This window comes from Lolium rigidum, chromosome 6 (assembly GCF_022539505.1).
Source record: "Lolium rigidum isolate FL_2022 chromosome 6, APGP_CSIRO_Lrig_0.1, whole genome shotgun sequence".
NCBI lineage: Eukaryota > Viridiplantae > Streptophyta > Magnoliopsida > Poales > Poaceae > Lolium > Lolium rigidum.
The window spans coordinates 140,012,339-140,030,711 of record NC_061513.1 but is presented as its reverse complement, the minus strand read 5'-3'; the positions used below and the strand labels follow the sequence as shown (position 1 = coordinate 140,030,711).

Below are 18,373 nucleotides of genomic sequence, written 5' to 3'. Positions count from 1 at the left end.
ATACTCTCTACATCATGAGGCCAGAAATTATATATACGGTTTCGGTCTTTGTGAATTTCACTTGGAGGATAGAACCTAGAATAAAATAGAGGCACAATATCCTTCCAATCAAGAGAACGCCCGTCCTTCAGCAGTTTATACCAATGCGCCGCTTTACCAGATAGCGACATAACAAATAATTTCTTCCTAACTTCATCCATTGAAATACCTGCACACTTGAATAACCCACATAATTCATGCAAAGAGAGTAAACGATCTCCAGGATGGACAGTTCCATCCCCTTCATAGCAGTTATCCACAACACGTTCAATAATTTTCATGGGTATTTTATACGGAATACTTTCAGCAGGTGGATTTAAGATATCACAAGCATCATTAGAGTTATCGCATATGGGAGATAAAGTATTATCAGAGCAAATTTTCTCCCCTAAAGATGGGAAGCTAAAAAGATCACAAAAACTAGCTTCCCCAAGCTTAGACTTTTCCATATCATTAGCAGTAATTGCATTCGTACTAATAACATTGCTACTAGCATGCAAATAAGGTTCCATAGGTTTTTTAATTTTTGCATCAAACAATTCTAAATCAGGAAAAGATTAAAAAGCTCACTAAATGTTTTGTTGTTTTCCATTATGCCTAACTAGTGAAAATAAAAACAAGAAACAAAAAGATGCAATTGCAGGATCTAAAGGAAATAGCTTCGAGCACTCACACACCGGCAACAATGCTAAGACATAACTTAGTAGTCGGAGGATGTGAATACCTTTTACCTTACCTCCCCAAGCAACGGCGCCGGAAAATAGCTTGATGTCTACTCACGCTTCTTTTCCCGTAGACGGTGTTGGGCCTCCAAGAGCGAGAGGTTTGTAGAACAACGAACAAGTTTTCCCTTAAGTGGATCACCCAAGGTTTATCGAACTCGGGGAGGAAGAGGTCAAAGATATCCCTCTCAAGCAACCCCGCAATCACGATACAAGAAGTCTCTTATGTCCCCAACACACCTAATACACTTGTCGATGTATAGGTGCACTAGTTCGGCGAAGAGATAGTGAAATACAAGTAGTATGGATGTATATGAGTGGTAATAGAAATCTGAATAAAATATGGCAGCGAGTAAACATGCAACAGAACAGTAAATAAACGGTGTTTGCAGTATTGGAAACAAGGCCTAGGGATCATACTTTCACTAGTGGACACTCTCAACATTGATCGCATGATAAATAAATAACTTCTCTCATTTGTGCTACATACACTCTTTTGTTGGATGACAAACACCAGTCGTTGTGTAGGGCTACAAGAGCACCTCAATGCCGGAGTTAACAAGCGCCACAACATTCGGCATTCATATTTAAGTAACCTAAGAGCATAATAGATCATTGCAAAATAAACCGAGAACTAACATAGCATACACACTGTCCACATTACGCTATGAAAGGAGGAATAGATCACATCAATACTATCATAATGATAATTAACTCCACAACCTACAAGAGATCATGATCATAGCCTACGACAAGAACTGCACGGTGCACACACTGGCACCTTTACACCATGCAGGAGGAACAGACTACTTTAATAACATCACATGAGTAGCACATAAACTAGTAGCGATACAAAGCTCATCATATGGATCTCAATTATGCAAAGCAATTCATGAGATCATTGTATTGGAGTACAGAGAGAGAGATTAACCACATAGCTACCGGTACAGCCCTCAGCCTCGAGGGAGAACTACTCCCTCCTCATCATGGGAGACAGCGATGGCGATGAAGATGGCGGTGGCGTCGATGGAGATGGCTCCGGGGGCAATTCCCCGTCCCGGCAGGGTGCCGGAACAGAGACTTCTGTCCCCCGAATTGGAGTTTCGCGATGGCGGCGGCGGCGCCCCTGGAGCTTTTCTGGAGTTTCGTCAATCCGTATCGTGTTTTTAGGTCGAAAGGGGTCTTATAGGCGAAGAGGCGGCGCAGGAGGGGCACCAGGGCGCCCTCCCCATAGGCCGGCGCGGCCAGGGGCCTGCCCGCGCGGCCGTATGGTCTGGGACCCCTGGGCCTCCTCTCCGTCTCCCCTTCGGTGTCCTGGTCCGTCTCGGTGAATTATGATGTTTGGTCTTCGTTTCGTCGAATTCGAGAATATTGCCCGAACAGCCTTTCCGGAACCAAAAACAACGAGAAAACGAGAACCGGCACTTCGGCATCTTGTTAATAGGTTAGTTCCGGAAAATGCATAAAAACGATATAAAGTGTGAGCAAAACATGTAAGTATTGTCATAAAACAAGCATGGAACATCAGAAATTATGGATACGTTTGAGACGTATCAGCACCATGGAAAGAAAACGAGCTCCATGATATTATCAGCCATCAGAGTTTTGAAGCGCTCCCTCTGAAACCAACGGTCAGATAAAAATATGGGTGCGCACGACCGAAACCACCCAATCCAACAATCTTCGGCCATTATTCGCACAATGAATTTCACCGGCAGGGCCTTTCGAAACACGACAATCCATCCAGACTGGTGGGAACAAGCACCCGACAGATCTTCAAACTTGGTGTGAGAAGAATCTGTGGACCATCGCCTTTATTCAGATCGGACCCCAACGACGTCGACCATCCTGGGTCAGCCGAGGCAATGCCGTTGACACTAGGCGAAGAAGCCCTCGCTTGAGCAGCACCCTGTAGTCCAGCAGCCGACCCTCCACCGTCAACAACGAAGACCGCGGAGAGGACAAGGACAACACCGATCTAGGGTTTTGTCCAATCCGGCCCATCCCCTGCACCTCCGTCGCCGGCACGGCGCGCCGCCGGTGGCAACCACCACCGGCACCCCGACACCAGGACTCCGCCTGGATCGCTTCGCCATGGACGAGCCTCCCGTCGCTGCCCAGCAGCTCGTGCAGCCGTCCCCGGCGACCACCGACCCCAGATCACCGTTTGGCGACTGGGCCCGCCACCACCATCGCCGAGGCCCGCGGCAGTGGCGCCGAGGAGGGCCGGGATCAGCCGATTGCTGGCAGCGCGCAGGGTCGCCCCTGGACCCGCCTGAGGAGCGGCCCGAGGGGAAAGTGAGGGGGCTTTAAAAATGGGGAGAATTTCCACCTCTCATGAATAGATAGGTGGAGTTTGCGCGAAAAAAAAACAGGGGAGGCATCATTCTCCATTTTTTCAAAGTACCAATCTGGATTAACTTACATGATCTTGGTCCGAAGCCATCGTCTGCCACAAAATGCTCTAGAAAATGCTCAGTATGTTGCTTATTCTTCTTGCGATAATTATGTTGTTTGTTCAGGTACGACTTTCAGCGCATTGACGGCTGGGGGGGCAGAATGTGCTTTGCATGTCTGGGCCTAGATACGAACGTTTTGTACCCTAGAATAGTCAGTTTGCAGGTTGCGCTGGTATCCAGTTTCTGCAAGACCAAAACGGGAAACAACAGGATAATTTTGTGCGAAGCTCGTACGAGAAACCCAACACATTGTCATGCTTTTCACGGGAACAGATCGAGGAAAGCAGAGGCCTAGAAAAAGCCAAAGTAGCGGCGCATGCGCACACATGGGATGGCCGTCTTGCCTCGCGACCCTCGTGTGCTGGTTTCAGTGGTTTGGCTGTTTCTCCAGATCCAGGGAGTGACAGTGCTCAAGCTCGCTGCCTGCAACTGCAAGCCCAGCTCACCGGCAAAGCAAAGAATATCTTAAGCACATCGACATGCTACACACGTCCAGTTGCAGTTGCCAACCACCCCCACCACTACCAATCCAAAGAGGGAGACAGAAAAGAATCAACGCTCCGCTTGATGATTGCTCTCCAGCAGGAGCCTAGCTAGTAAATTCAGCTTGCCATTTGCCCATTTCTAGCTCCGGGGGTAATACACAGGCTGCATAGAAGAAGATCTTTCGCGCCGCCGGGTTGGTTGCAATGGCGCGCGTGCTGCTCGTCGTCGTGCTCGCCGCCGTGTCGGTCTTCCTCGTGCCGGCTGTGACCGCCAGCTGCGACGATGAGCTGCCGGCCGAGCTCGCCGGCAACTACTCGGGGATGGCCTGCAGCCCCGTCTGGAACAACTTCGTGCTCCGGGTACGTACGTGCCGCCAGTGCTCCGTCAGTTCGATAGTGCGGCCGCGAGCCAGTGGTCTAGATCTGTGGTGATCTTGGTGGGCAGGAGCTTGCTCTTAATTTCCTCTCACCGAGCCGAATCTGCTGTCTCTCTCTTCCAGTACGCGCAGGACGGGAACAACGTGCTGCGGGTGGTGCTGTCGGCGATGTACAGCTCGGGCTGGGTGGGCATGGGCTTCTCCAGGGACGGCCTCATGGTGGGCTCCAGCGCCATGGTCGGCTGGGTCGGCAAGACGGGGCAACCACACGTCAAGCAGTTCGCCCTCAACGGCAAGACGCCCTCGCTGGTCGTCGCCGACAGGGGGTTCCTCATCTCCAACAACGGCGAGCACACCGTCGTCGTCAAGCAGGCCAAGATCTACCTCGCCTTCAAGATCAACTTCCCCTCGCCGCTCAAGCAGCAGCAGGTGCTCTTCGCCTTCGGCTCCGCCATCCCCGTCAACGACCGCCTCGCCGAGCACCAGGACAAGACCTCCATGAACTTTGATTTCACCACTGGTGAGTGGCCCTTCCCCGCTTCTGCTAACCATCTAGTAATGCTGAATGTTATCCTGATCGGTTGAAAATGGGAATAGATTTTACTTTGCCACTCGTACATGATTAAAGCACAGCCCTCATTTCTGAAGGACTTGTATGTCTGAGATGGTTCTTCGGTGAAGTCAATTAGTTGAGTTTTCATCCTCCAGTACCTCAAGGATAACTGAAGACAAAATCTAAGCTAAACTGTAGTAAGAAACTGCTTGTGACAATTCAGCGGGATCTGACCCGCTCTGATCGAATAAGATACTACCATATCTTCTAAAAAATAATTGAGGACGGCAGTTCAATCATATTTGATGCGATAACTGATGGCTTAGGCGATGTACAATGCAACATGTTTAGGCCAGTGCATACAAAAATAAACCAAGCTTTTTCTTAAGCACTAGTGTTTATTTGTACAAGAGAGGTGCCTAACTAAGCATTTGTCTAGTATAAATAACCATCAGTGCTTAGTCAAAAACCGGTTTAATTTTCTTAGCACTTCTCTAAGCACCTCCCATTGTACATGCCCTTAGGACATCACACATCCAACCATCCATGCCTAACACAGAACTACGACGTGTCGTGGTTCAGTTATCGGGCAAGTATCGGAAGAAAAAAAGTCGTACGTACAGAATTTTCGTTTCTTCAAACTTATGCCATCCGTTCAGTTTGAGACATGAACAAATCTGAAGATCATCAAACAATTTGAAACCTCCTTGTTTGCAGGTGGCAGCTCTTCAGGGTCCTCTTTCCCGGAAGGCCTGAAAAGGACTCATGGGGCTCTCAACCTCTTTGCTTGGGGTGTTCTCCTGCCTATCGGGGCCATTGTCGCTCGTTACTGCAGGGGCTGGGATCCATTGTGGTTCTACCTTCATGCTGGTATCCAGTTCGTGGGCTTCATCCTTGGTCTGGCCGGTGTTGTGGCAGGAGTGTCACTATATGGCAAGATCAAGGCAGACGTTCCGGCGCATAGAGGCCTTGGCATATTTGTGCTTGTGCTAGGCATCCTCCAGGTATGTACTTTCTGCTTGCGCCTTGCAGTAATCATGTCACTTGTATTGTCATACTTTCCTTTTCGAACCAAGGCAAAAGATTTGCTATACTGTTTCGTGTTAAGTTGTCATTAGTTGAGGGAAAGTTCGAAAAACTGCCATGGAAAATGTGAGCTGTATAATACCTGTTTTCATCAACCAAAGGAATTGTACAAGGATCTGAATGTATCTGCACCTTTGCAGATTCTAGCATTCTTCCTCCGGCCCAACAAAGACTCAAAATACCGGAAATACTGGAACTGGTATCACCACTGGGTAGGCAGGCTCGTGCTCTTCCTCGCAGCAGTCAACATTGTCGTGGGAATTAATGCTGGACGTGCTGGTAACTCTTGGAAGATCGGCTACGGTTTCAACCTGGCCATCCTTCTTATCACCGTTATCACCCTGGAGGTCCTGGTATGGACAAAGTGGAAAAACAACAGCAATCGCTCAACGACATATTAAATATGCGGTTTGGTTCTTGCTGTGGGTGATGCTCAAGGCTCTATTATTCTCATGTTCTTTGTTATGATGTTGTTGTAACTTATAAAACTACATGATCTTTTAGCAAAGATCTACAAGATTAGTCTATCGACTGTGAGTTTTGGATGTGTATTCTGTAAATTGTCCAGATGTACTAGCCTCGATGTTTTTTTCTAGCGAGATTCAAGGTGGCAGTACAATTTGAGTAGTTTATTTGCCTTTTGTAGAGCTGAATGCATGATAACTGCAGTCAGTTTCCCATTGCACCGTTGTGCCTGACGAAGAATGAATGGTGCTGTGATACCTTTTCTGGTTCAGTTAATTTGAGGACACGTCTCTTGCAGCTTTCAGTGGTTGGTGACTGAACGAGCGGTATGGTCTTCAACCTCGGGTGTGATTGGTTGCTTGCACCATATTTTTACAACGGGTGAGATCTTCTTCATAGAGCCATGTTGAACTGGCCCAAGTCCATATCCTTGAATGGCAGTTTATTTGGTTCCTCACAAAAAAAATTCGGTCCGTTTGTGCATATTGTTTGGTTTCCAACTAAAACTACAATCTGCGTATGAAATAGGAATCCTGGAATGATCGGTAATCTACCGTCCCGTGTTCTAGTTACTACTTCTCCCAAGAGGTGACATTGCCCCTTATCACTATACAGAAAGAGGTAGGGATAGCATAAACAAAACAAATTGACAAGCATGACTATTATAACGGCATTCTGTCCTAACTACTTTGAAATAGCAGTTTAACACAAGTAGTTTAGCCCTAGCTAATAGTTTGGCATACAAGTTATCCAGATATACACACAGACATGACACACACGGGAGTTGTTCATAACACAACGGCGCATGGAAATGATTCTCCTTCTTCTTTAGATCCTTGAGTTGCCTCTGTCAGCCCACATTGCGCCCGCCCACTCCCGCCTCTGTTCTTCCAGGTGGCGTTATCGTTGGCAGCAACACTATGGCTAGCATCATTGTCGGCAGGTGTGACTTCATGCTCCTCTGAGAAGAACGAATCAACACCCCATCGTAAGATCCAGAATGCAAAATGCAAGGACTAGCTTAACCTACATGGAGAAGGTATGGAAAGGTTTCTGATCAAGGATCTTAAATCTATTCTTCAGAGCTGCGAATGCCCTCTCGGCCGTGACTCTGAGGCTGGAGTGTCTAAGATTGAAGAGTTTCTTGGTATTCTTGGGGTAGAACCTTGTATAGAACTCATTTAGGTGGTACCTTGTGGACCTTAAGGGTGGGAGAAAACCAGGATGGACTAGCTGGCATCAACAAGGTAGAACTTACTCTCAGGGAGTTTCAGGAGATCAGCTCTCTCCAAGGTGTCAGTCAGAATCGTAGCATCATGGGTTGATTCTTTCCACCTAGCAATCACATATGTGAACTTCATATCGAAGTCAATAACGGCTAGCACATTCTGGCTGGTGCAGTGTTTTCTCCCTGTAAGAAAGAGCATGGCTTCTGGGCACTTTCGCTGTAACACGAGTGCCATCAATGGCCCCAACACAATGATGACATGAACATGAACAAATGGTTAGACATGTAATGTGTTGTACGAATGTGTAAAGCACATGGCTCACCTTGAAATATGATGTACAAATATATAAATCAGTTCAACAAGTGTTGCTCACCTTGCAATGTGGAAACCAGCGGTGACTTTCAGCTATCTTGTTGGGAGTGTTGGAAGATGCATGCTTGATCATCGCTCCTCTCAGTTCTCCAATAGCATAGAGGACTTCCTTGAAGTACCTATAAACTGTCTCAGTCGATCTCCTCCATGTGCTATGGATGACTCGGAATCTTTGGTTGTGCCCAACTACGTGAAGGAACATAGCCACTTTCTCTTCAATAAAGGTGTGGATGCTATCTCGGAGCAACTGCCTAGATCTCAATGTGTTCACGAGTTTGTTAAAATCATCTTTTTTCATCCTGAGCATGTTCACAGATTTGGCATCGCCATTGTTGTATATGTATTTCATGTTGTTCATCCTCTCTCTATCGTGGAGAAACATTGGTGCATATGTTATTGATGGTGATGAGACTCCAAGTGTGGAGTGTGCAGTCCAGGAAGCAATTTTCCCCACAAGGGTGATTCGAGGGTTTATATCGAACTCTCGGGAACTGAGCAAAGAGCTTTCTCTCCCTCTCTTCTTCTAGAAATCCTGCAATAAAATAAAGGCCTTGTGTTCCCAACTCTACCGTGTGGTTGTCAAGAACAAAGTTTCGCGTGAGTAAATAAAACACAAGTAATATAAAACAAGTAAAACTAGATAGAATAAACTAACTAAGTGAAAATAGTAAAAGAGTTGATTTTTTTAGTGTTTTGGATGCAAATAAGAAAAGTAAATATTTTTTGTATTTTTGGATTAAAATAGTGCAACAAATAGAATAAAAGATAAAAGAAATATAAAGGTGTTTCTTATGATAAAAAGTGGATCGTGGTTCATGGGTTCACTTGACTGGTCTCTCTTTTAAGTTGTAGTGGACAATAGAAATTCATCAATGAGATATGAAGATGCAAAATAATAACTTGTGAAAGATACGCGTTCATATGTGCATCACGTCCTAACATGGAGATGATGCAACACATCTCTATTATACTCCACAAGAAAGGGAAAATTCCATGCAATCTTGTATTAAGAATTAACAGAGCAGAGCCACAAGTACTTTGACATGATGTTTGAATATCAAATATGCTACCTTGAACAAACAAGATCATCACTTTTGTGACGAACATAGCACATGCATTCACTTTATCCCTAGTGAGGTAGAAAAAGAAAATACAAAACCATAATAGATCATAAATTTGTTGTCACTATACAATCACTAAAACCATGCTACTCCGTCTAATACACACATCATCAAGAACAAAGTTTCGCGTGAGTAAATAAAACACAAGTAATATAAAACAAGTAAAACTAGATAGAATAAACTAACTAAGTGAAAATAGTAAAAGAGTTGATTTTTTTAGTGTTTTGGATGCAAATAAGAAAATTAAATATTTTTTGTATTTTTTGATTAAAATAGTGCAACAAATACAAAACAAGATAAAAGAAATATAAAGGTGTTTCTTATGATAAAAAGTGGATCGTGGTTCATGGGTTCACTTGACTGGTCTCTCTTTTAAGTTGTAGTGGATAATACAAATTCATCAATGAGATATGAAGATGCAAAATAATAACTTGTGAAAGATACGTGTTCGTATGTGCATCACGTCCTAACATGTAGATGATGCAACACATCTCTATTATACTCCACAAGAAAGGGAAAACTCCATGCAATCTTGTATTAAGAATTAACAGAGCATAGCCACAAGTACTTTGACATGATGTTTGAATATCAAATATGCTACCTTGAACAAACAAGATCATCACTTTTGTCATGTGACGAACATAGCACATGCATTCACTTTATCCCTAGTGAGGTAGAAAAAGAAAATACAAAACCATAATAGATCATAAATTTGTTGTCACTATACAATCACTAAAACCATGCTACTCTGTCTAATACACACATCATCCCACGCACGCTCTTGCATATAAGTTGGATCGTAAAAAATACTTAAGAACAGGGTACATAATATGCATCTATCAATACATCTTGCACATAAATGATCAGATATCATAGAATAAGGATCCACCACATATGTATTACAAATATGGCCATAATCATGTAGGCCAGCTGATGCATGTAAAATGCATACATAAACTTTGCATTTTGTTGCAACATATTACCACATATTTGCATATTATATAATGTTATTTCCATGTTTTATGATGTTTTAGGGGATTTTCTAAACATTCCCATCTCCTCATGTTCTAATTATGTTTGGTAGAAAACGCCTCTTCTTAGTGTCTTTGCGGGAGCTACGGAACTCCAAAAAGGGCAAGGTCAGGGGCCACGCTTCGAAAATTTCGAGACGAACAAGATGAGTTGAAGTGGGCCACCAGGGGGTTAACAGGCTGGGAAAGAGAGCCAGTGGTGTGCCCCTGGGCCTCATTCTCGCCTCGAACGTCCGTTTCGCCTCAATCTTTCGCGAACTGACTTGTTTTGCCCTAAAACCCACTATATATACAACCCCCAGGGGTTTCATTGAGGCTAAAGTGACGGAGATATAAAAAAACACATAAATAGAGAGTTGGCAGGCCATCGTTGGCGGAGATCGAAGGGGGGAAACGCTGCCGGAATCACCTCCGGTGGACTCCACCCCCCTCCGGTGAGGGCATCAACAGCATCTTCATCATCTACATCACCATCTTCATATACCCCTTGTAATCTCTCGGCAAACATGATGTGTGATACGTCTCCAACGTATCTATAATTTCTTATGTTCCATGCTAGTTTTATGACAATACCAACATGTTTTAGTCATACTTTATAATATTTGTATGCATTTTCCGGGACTAACCTATTAACAAGATGCCGAAGCGCCAGTTCCTGTTTTCTGCTGTTTTTGGTTTCAGAAATTCTACACAGGAAATATTCTCGGAATTGGACCCCACGAAGACAGAAGTCAATATTTTGCCGAGGACGCCCTGGAGCCCCTCCGAGGCCGCCCTTCCGCCTATATATTCTCCCAGAAATAAAAACCCTAGGAGCATCGGTCTTCCTCCACGAAAAGTTATGTAGCCGCCGCCATCGCGAAGCCAAGTTCGGGGGACAGAAGTCTCTGTTCCGGCACGCCGCTGGGACGGGGAAGTGCCCCCGGAATCCATCTCCATCGACACCACCGCCATCTACATCGCCGTTGCTGTCTCCCATGATGAGGAGGGAGTAGTTCTCCCCCGAGGCCGAGGGCTCTACCGGTAGCTATGTGGTTCATCTCTCTCTCCCATGGTGTGATCTTTATGTGATCATGAGCTTTGTAAATGTAGATGTTACTCTTGTCTATTATGCACTCTAGAGGTTAATTTAATATGAACTCCGGAGTTACTCTCCACGGTGTGATGGTGACAGTGTGCGCATCGTGTGTGATTCCTTTATGAAGTTGTGGAGCTTGTTTACTCCGGCTTGAGGGTGCTCTTGTAGCCCTACACAATGAATGGTGTTTGTTATCCAACAAGAGAGTGTTTGAGAGTAGCATTTATTTATTCAATTATGTGATCATTGTTGAGAGTGTCCACTAGTGAAAGTATGATCCCTAGGCCTTGTTTCTAAGCATTGAAACACCGTTTCCAACAAGTTCTGCTACATGTTTGCTTGCTGCCATTTTTATTTCAGATTGCAATTACTACTTATATTCATCCATATTACTTGTATTTCACTATCTCTTCGCCGAACTAGTGCACCTATACATCTGACAAGTGTATTAGGTGTGTTGGGGACACAAGAGACTTCTTGTATCTTAATTGCAGGGTTGCTTGAGAGGGATATCTTTGACCTCTACCTCCCTGAGTTCGATAAACCTTGGGTGATTCACTTAAGGGAAACTTTCTGCTGTTCTACAAACCTCTGCTCTTGGAGGCCCAACACTGTCTACGGGAATAGAAGCGTGTGTAGACATCAAGCTATTTTCTAGCGCCGTTGCCGGGGAGGTAAGGTAAAAGGTATTCACATCCTCTCACTACTAAGCTATTTCCTAGCACTGTTGCCGGTGTGTGAGTGCTCGAAGCTATTTCCTTTAGATTCTGCAATTATATCTTTTTGTTTCTTGTTTTTATTTCACTGGTTAAGCTTAATGGAAAACAATAAAAAATATTAGAGATCTTTATAGTATTTATCTTGAGTTAGGACATGAGGTGTTTGAAGAGAAAATTAAAAAACCTATGGAACTTTATATGCATGCTAATGGCAATGTTATTAGTATGAATGCTTTGAACACCATTGTTGCTAATGCTATGGAAAATTCTAAGCTTGGGGAAGCTGGTTTTGAGGAGCATGATATTTTTAGCCCCCAAGCATGGAGGAGAAAATTTACTTTGATGATACTTTACCTCCTATATATGATGATTACAATGATGACTATCATATTTTCAGTCCACCTACTATTGAGGAGAAAATTAATTATGATTACAATATGCCTCCTATATATGATGATTATGGTGATGAGAATAATAATGATAGCTATCTTATTGAATTTGCTCCCACTACAATTAATAGTAATGACTATGCTTATGTGGAGAGTAATAATTTTATGCATGTAGCTCATGATAAGAATGTTTCTTGTGATAGTTATATTGTTGAGTTTGTTCATGATGCTACTGAAAATATTTATGAGAGAGGACAATATGGTTGTAGGGATTTTCATGTTACTAAAATACCTCTCTTTTTGCTTAAAATCTTGAAGTTGCGCTTGTTTTGTTTTCCTATGCTTATTGCATTATGCTTACATGACTTGTTTATTTACAAGATTCTTTTTCATAGGAAGTGGGTTAGACTTAAAAGTGTTTCTTATTTGCTTTTGATGCTCTCTTTTGCTTCAACTCTTATTTCTTGCGAGAGCATCATTAAAATTATCGAGCCCATCTTAATGGCTATAAAGAAAGCACTTCTTGGGAGATAACCCATGTTTTTATTTTGCTACTGTTTTGTTGTGTCTTGGAAGTTGTTACTACTGTAGCAACCTCTCCTTATCATGTTTATTTCGTTTTTGTGCCAAGTAAAGTCTTTGATAGAAAGTTGATACTAGATTTGGATTTCTGCGCAGAAACAGATTTCTTAGCTGTCACGAATTTGCGTTTTTCTCTCTGTACAAAACTCGTAAAATGCTGAAAATATTCATGAGTAATCCTCAGATATGTACGCAACTTTCATTCAATTGGAGCTTTTCCATCTGAGCAAGTTAAGTGCCTCTAAAAAAATCTGTCTTTACGGACTGTTCTGTTTTGATAGATTCTGCCTTTTATTTCGCATTGCCTCTTTTACTGTGTTTGAGTGGATTTCTTTGCTCCATTAAATTTCAGTAGCCTTGGGTAATGTCCAGAAGTGTTGGGAATGATTGTGTCCTATCTGAACATGTGAATTTTTGATTATGCACTAACCCGCTAATGAGATCGCTTTGAGTTTGGTGTGAAGGAAGTTTTCAAGGATCAAGAGAGGAGGATGATATAATATGATCAAGAAGAGTTAAAAGCCTAAGCTTGGGGATACCCCCGTGGTTCATCCCTGCATATTTCAAGAAGACTCAAGCGTCTAAGCTTGGGGATGCCCAAGGCATCCCCTTCTTCATCAACAACTTATCAGGTCACCTCTAGTGAAACTATATTTTAATTTTGTCACATCTTATGTGCTTTACTTGGAGCATCCGTGTGCTTTTATTTTCATTTTGTTATTTTCATTCTCTGAATAAATCGGATCCAAACATCCTTGTGTGGGAGAGAGACACGCTCCTCTTTTTCATTTGAACACTTGTGTTCTTCGTTTTACTTTAATATTCATGGCGAAAGCTGAAAGCCACAGCATTGATTGTTATTTGGTTGGAAACAGAAAATGCTTCAGGTGGTAGTTGGTATATTATCTTGAATAATTTGATACTTGGAAATTTTTTTGAGCTCTCAAGTAGATCATGTTTAAGCTCTTGCATCATGTAGTTTAAATCTATTAATGGAGAACTACCGTAGAGCTTGTTGAAATTTGGTTTGCGTGATTGATCTCTCTAAGGTCTAGATATTTTCTGGTAAAAGTGTTTGAGCAACAAGGAAGACAGTGTAGAGTCTTATAATGCTTGCAATATGTTCTTGTGTAAGTTTTGATGTACCGGTTTATACTTGTGTTTGCTTCAAACAACCTTGCTAGCCAAAGCCTTGTACTGAGAGGGAATGCTTCTCGTGCATCCAAAACCTTGAGCCAAAACCTATGCCAGTTGTGTCCACCATAACTACCTATTATGTGGTATTTTTCTGCCATTCCAAAGTAAATTGCTTGCGTGCTACCTTTAAAAATCCATTCCTTGTTTTTACAATACATAGCTCATGGCAAAGTAGCCTAAAAACTATTGTGGTAATGAATATGTCGCTTATGTATCTTAGTTCTTATAAGTTGCTTGTTGAGCGGTAACCATGTTTCTGGGGACGCCATCAACTCCGTCACACCTTTGTTGAATATCATGTGAGTTGCTATGCATGGTCGTCTTGTCTGAAGTAAGGGAGATTTGCCATGAGTTTAAATGGTTTGAGTATGCATGTTGTTAGAGAAGAACATTGGGCCGCCAACCAAAGCCATGTATCATGGTGGAAGTTTCAGCTTGGACATTAATCCTCAAAATCTCATATGAGAATATTATTTGTTGTTGAATGCTTAAAGCATAAAAGAGGAGTCCATTATTTGTTTTCTATGTTGTCCCGGTATGGATGTCCTCAAGTTGAGATCTATCAAAATCGAGAAATCAAATGCGATTTATCTCCTTGGACCTTTGTACAGGTGGCATAGAGGTACCCCTTTGTGAAACTTGGTTGAAACATATGTAATGCGATGATAATCCATGGAAATCCGAGCTAATTAGGACAAGGTGCGGGCACTATTAGTATTCGATGCATGAGGCTTGCAACTTATAGGAAGTTTTATGCATAACCCATATGAATTATTACTACCGTTGACACAATTGTTTCCATGTTTTCAAAATAAAAAGCTCTAGCACATGAGTAATCTCTCGCTTCCTCTCGCGAAGGGCCTTTCTTTTACTTTATGTTGAGTCGGCTTACCTACTTCTTTCTATCTTAGAAGCAAACACTTGTGTCAACTCGTGTGCGTTGATTCTTACATGCTTACTTATTGCACTTATTATATTACTTTGTGTTGACAATTATCCATGAGATATACATGTTGAAAGTTGAAAGCAATTGCTGAAACTTAAATCTACCTTTGTGTTGCTTCAAAACCTCTTATTAAGAATTTATTGCTTTATGAGTTAACTCTTATGCAAGACTTTTTGATGCTTATCTTGAAAATACTATTCATGAAAAAAATTTGCTATATGATTCAGTTGTTTAGTCATTATCTTTTTGTTAGCAAACTATATACCATTGCTTTGAGTCACTTCATTCATCTCATATGCTTTACAATAGTATTGATCAAGATTATGTTGGTAGCATGTCACTTCGGAAATTATTCTTTTTATCGTTTACCTACTCGAGGGCGAGTAGGAACTAAGCTTGGGGATGCTTGATACGTCTCCAACGTATCTATAATTTCTTATGTTCCATGCTAGTTTTATAAAAATACCAACATGTTTTAGTCATACTTTATAATGTTTGTATGCATTTTCCGGGACTAACCTATTAATAAGATGCCGAAGCGCCAGTTCCTGTTTTCTGTTGTTTTTGGTTTAAGAAATTCTACATAGGAAATATTCTCGGAATTGGACCCCACGAAGACAGAAGTCAATATTTTGCCGAGGCGGACCCAGAGAGCCAGACAAGGGCCAGAGGGGGGCCAAGGGGCCCCCACACAATAGGGGGGCGCGGCCCACCCCTCTGCCGCGCCACCAGGTGGGGAGGGCACCCTGGGGCCCCTCCGAGGCCGTCCTTCCGCCTATATATTCTCCCAAAAATAAAAACCCTAGGAGCATCGGTCTTCCTCCGAGAAAAGTTACGTAGCCGCTGCCATCGCGAAGCCAAGTTCGGGGGACAGAAGTCTCTGTGCCGGCACGCCGCCGGGACGGGGAAGTGCCCCCGGAATCCATCTCCATCGACACCACCGCCATCTTCATCGCTGTTGCTGTCTCCCATGATGAGGAGGGAGTAGTTCTCCCCGAGGCTCGAGGGCTCTACCGGTAGCTATGTGGTTCATCTCTCTCTCCCATGGTGTGATCTTTATGTGATCATGAGCTTTGTAAATGTAGATGTTACTCTTGTCTATTATGCACTCTAGAGGTTAATTTAATATGAACTCCGGAGTTACTCTCCACGGTGTGATGGTGACGAGTGTGCGCATCGTGTGTGATTCCTTTATGAAGTTGTGGAGCTTGTTTACTCCGGCTTGAGGGTGCTCTTGTAGCCCTACACAATGAATGGTGTTTGTTATCCAACAAGAGAGTGTTTGAGAGTAGCATTTATTTATTCAATTATGTGATCATTGTTGAGAGTGTCCACTAGTGAAAGTATGATCCCTAGGCCTTGTTTCTAAGCATTGAAACACCGTTTCCAACAAGTTCTGCTACATGTTCGCTTGCTGCCATTTTTATTTCAGATTGCAATTACTACTTATAATCATCCATATTACTTGTATTTCACTATCTCTTCGCCGAACTAGTGCACCTATACATCTGACAAGTGTATTAGGTGTGTTGGAGACACAAGAGACTTCTTGTATCTTAATTGCAGGGTTGCTTGGGAGGGATATCTTTGACCTCTACCTCCCTGAGTTCGATAAACCTTGGGTGATTCACTTAAGGGAAACTTGCTGCTGTTCTACAAACCTCTGCTCTTGGAGGCCCAACACTGTCTACGGGAATAGAAGCGTGCGTAGACATCAATGTGTGAGGCAATATATTATTTTCCCATGATCTATTGTATCTCTATGTTGATGTTTGAGTAGTGACTTGTTCCTGACAATTGTGAGATAGTCTGTGATGGTTGCATATAAGTATTTGTTATCTTTTATGATAAACTTTTGTACTGATATATGAGTGCACACATATGTTGGGGGTGCATAAGGTTGTCACCGTTGCATGTTGATAGGATGAGGGACATATGGAGCTGACAGAAACCAATGTCCCAATTCTTAGATGCATGTAGTATTAACATGGTTAATCAAATGGGGGGTTACTATGGGTACCTTTAAACTTATAGCGGTGGTTAGAATTTATGTCTTAATAATTCCTATGTTTGCTCATACCTATGGTCTTAGGATCAAGCACTAGGGGTGTATTTGCGCATATCTATGGCTACACCTATTTATGGCTCATCTCTAGAAGAAACGATAAAAAGACTATCTTTGTGCTTCACTAATTATGACAAGCACACAAATGAAGTAGAAATTTCCTAGAACACTTACTCCCTTGACTTACTACACTTCACTTCACTTCCCTTCATCTTACTTTACTTTACTGCACTTTACTTGTCTTGCATTTTACTCATTGCAATTTAATTTCAGCACTTATAGTTTATTATAGAAACCTCTTCACACACACACACACACACACACACACACACACCATATCTTCTAGCTTTGCATAGAAGGCCATATAAGTGGGTTATAGGGCTTTAGTGAATACATAGTTTAATTACCTTTAGCTCCTCGTGGGTTTGACACTCAAATAATTATCAAATTTTACTATGGTGATCCCTTGCTCTTGGGAGTTATCAAGATACTTTTCTGGCGCCATTGCCGGGGAGCGTAGCGCTGGGCTTCTATTCTTGTTTGCATTGCTAGTTTACTTTTAGTACCTTTCTTTTATAAAATGTAAAATACCAAAAAAACACTCATGGAATGACTACTAGTCTGGATAAAAATGACACTTCGGAAGAGGAATATAAAAATTCTTTGATAGCTAAGAAACATAGAGAATCACAAGAAGGGATAATATTAGAAAATTGCTTGAAAATTTTAAATTATATTTCTATTGAGTTGCTTGACTATCATGGAGATAAAAAATGTTGCTCTGAACAAAATTTTAGACACTTTGAATTTCAATGTAGATCCCATGGAGAATATGTTATGGCATCTTATCATAGGTGTGATTATGCTCATTTAGGGATGGAACAAGTAGAGCAATTTGTTATTTATATGGCAGCCTCTGAATTAGACACCTTCATTTGTGAACATGAAACTTGCCCTATAGCTTCTAAATTTAAAAGTGTGATCATTGGTATCTTTAATTATTGTATAACCAACTACGTTGATAATATCTATGTTGTTGACTTTTAAAAAAGGGGCACGGCTGCCCAAGAGAGAATTAATATTTTGCAGGGAGAAGATGATGAAAGCATAAGCTTGGGGATGCCCATGCATACCCACGAGGAAAACACAGAAGAAAAAAATAAGGAGGATGAAAAAAGCATAAGCTTGGGGATGCCCATGCAACCCCAAGAAGAGCATGAAGAAGAACAAGTGGATCGAGGAAGAATGGAATAGCTACCCATGTCCAACTCCCAACAATGGTAACACACAAATTCCTATGAACATCCCTTCTTATAATATTTATGATGATCCTCTATGTGATATAAGCTTGTCTAATTTATGGGAGGATCATGATGATGTAAAAGAAATAGATGATACCATAATATCATTAGATGATATGTCTTTATGCGGTGATTCTATTTACAATGTTGAGTCTAC

The 18,373-nt window shown here is 42.3% G+C and overlaps 1 protein-coding gene across 1 annotated transcript; it reads left to right on the top strand.

Moving 5' to 3' along the window:
• The first annotated feature begins 3,909 nt into the window (after nt 1-3,909).
• On the top strand, nt 3,910-6,441 carry LOC124667132 (cytochrome b561 and DOMON domain-containing protein At3g61750-like). The gene is made up of 4 exons (XM_047204461.1): nt 3,910-4,065; nt 4,206-4,602; nt 5,353-5,639; nt 5,862-6,441. The coding sequence occupies exons 1-4, from the start codon at nt 3,910-3,912 to the stop codon at nt 6,120-6,122; spliced, it is 1,101 nt and encodes a 366-aa protein (XP_047060417.1). The 3' UTR covers nt 6,123-6,441.
• The last annotated feature ends 11,932 nt before the right edge of the window (nt 6,442-18,373 follow it).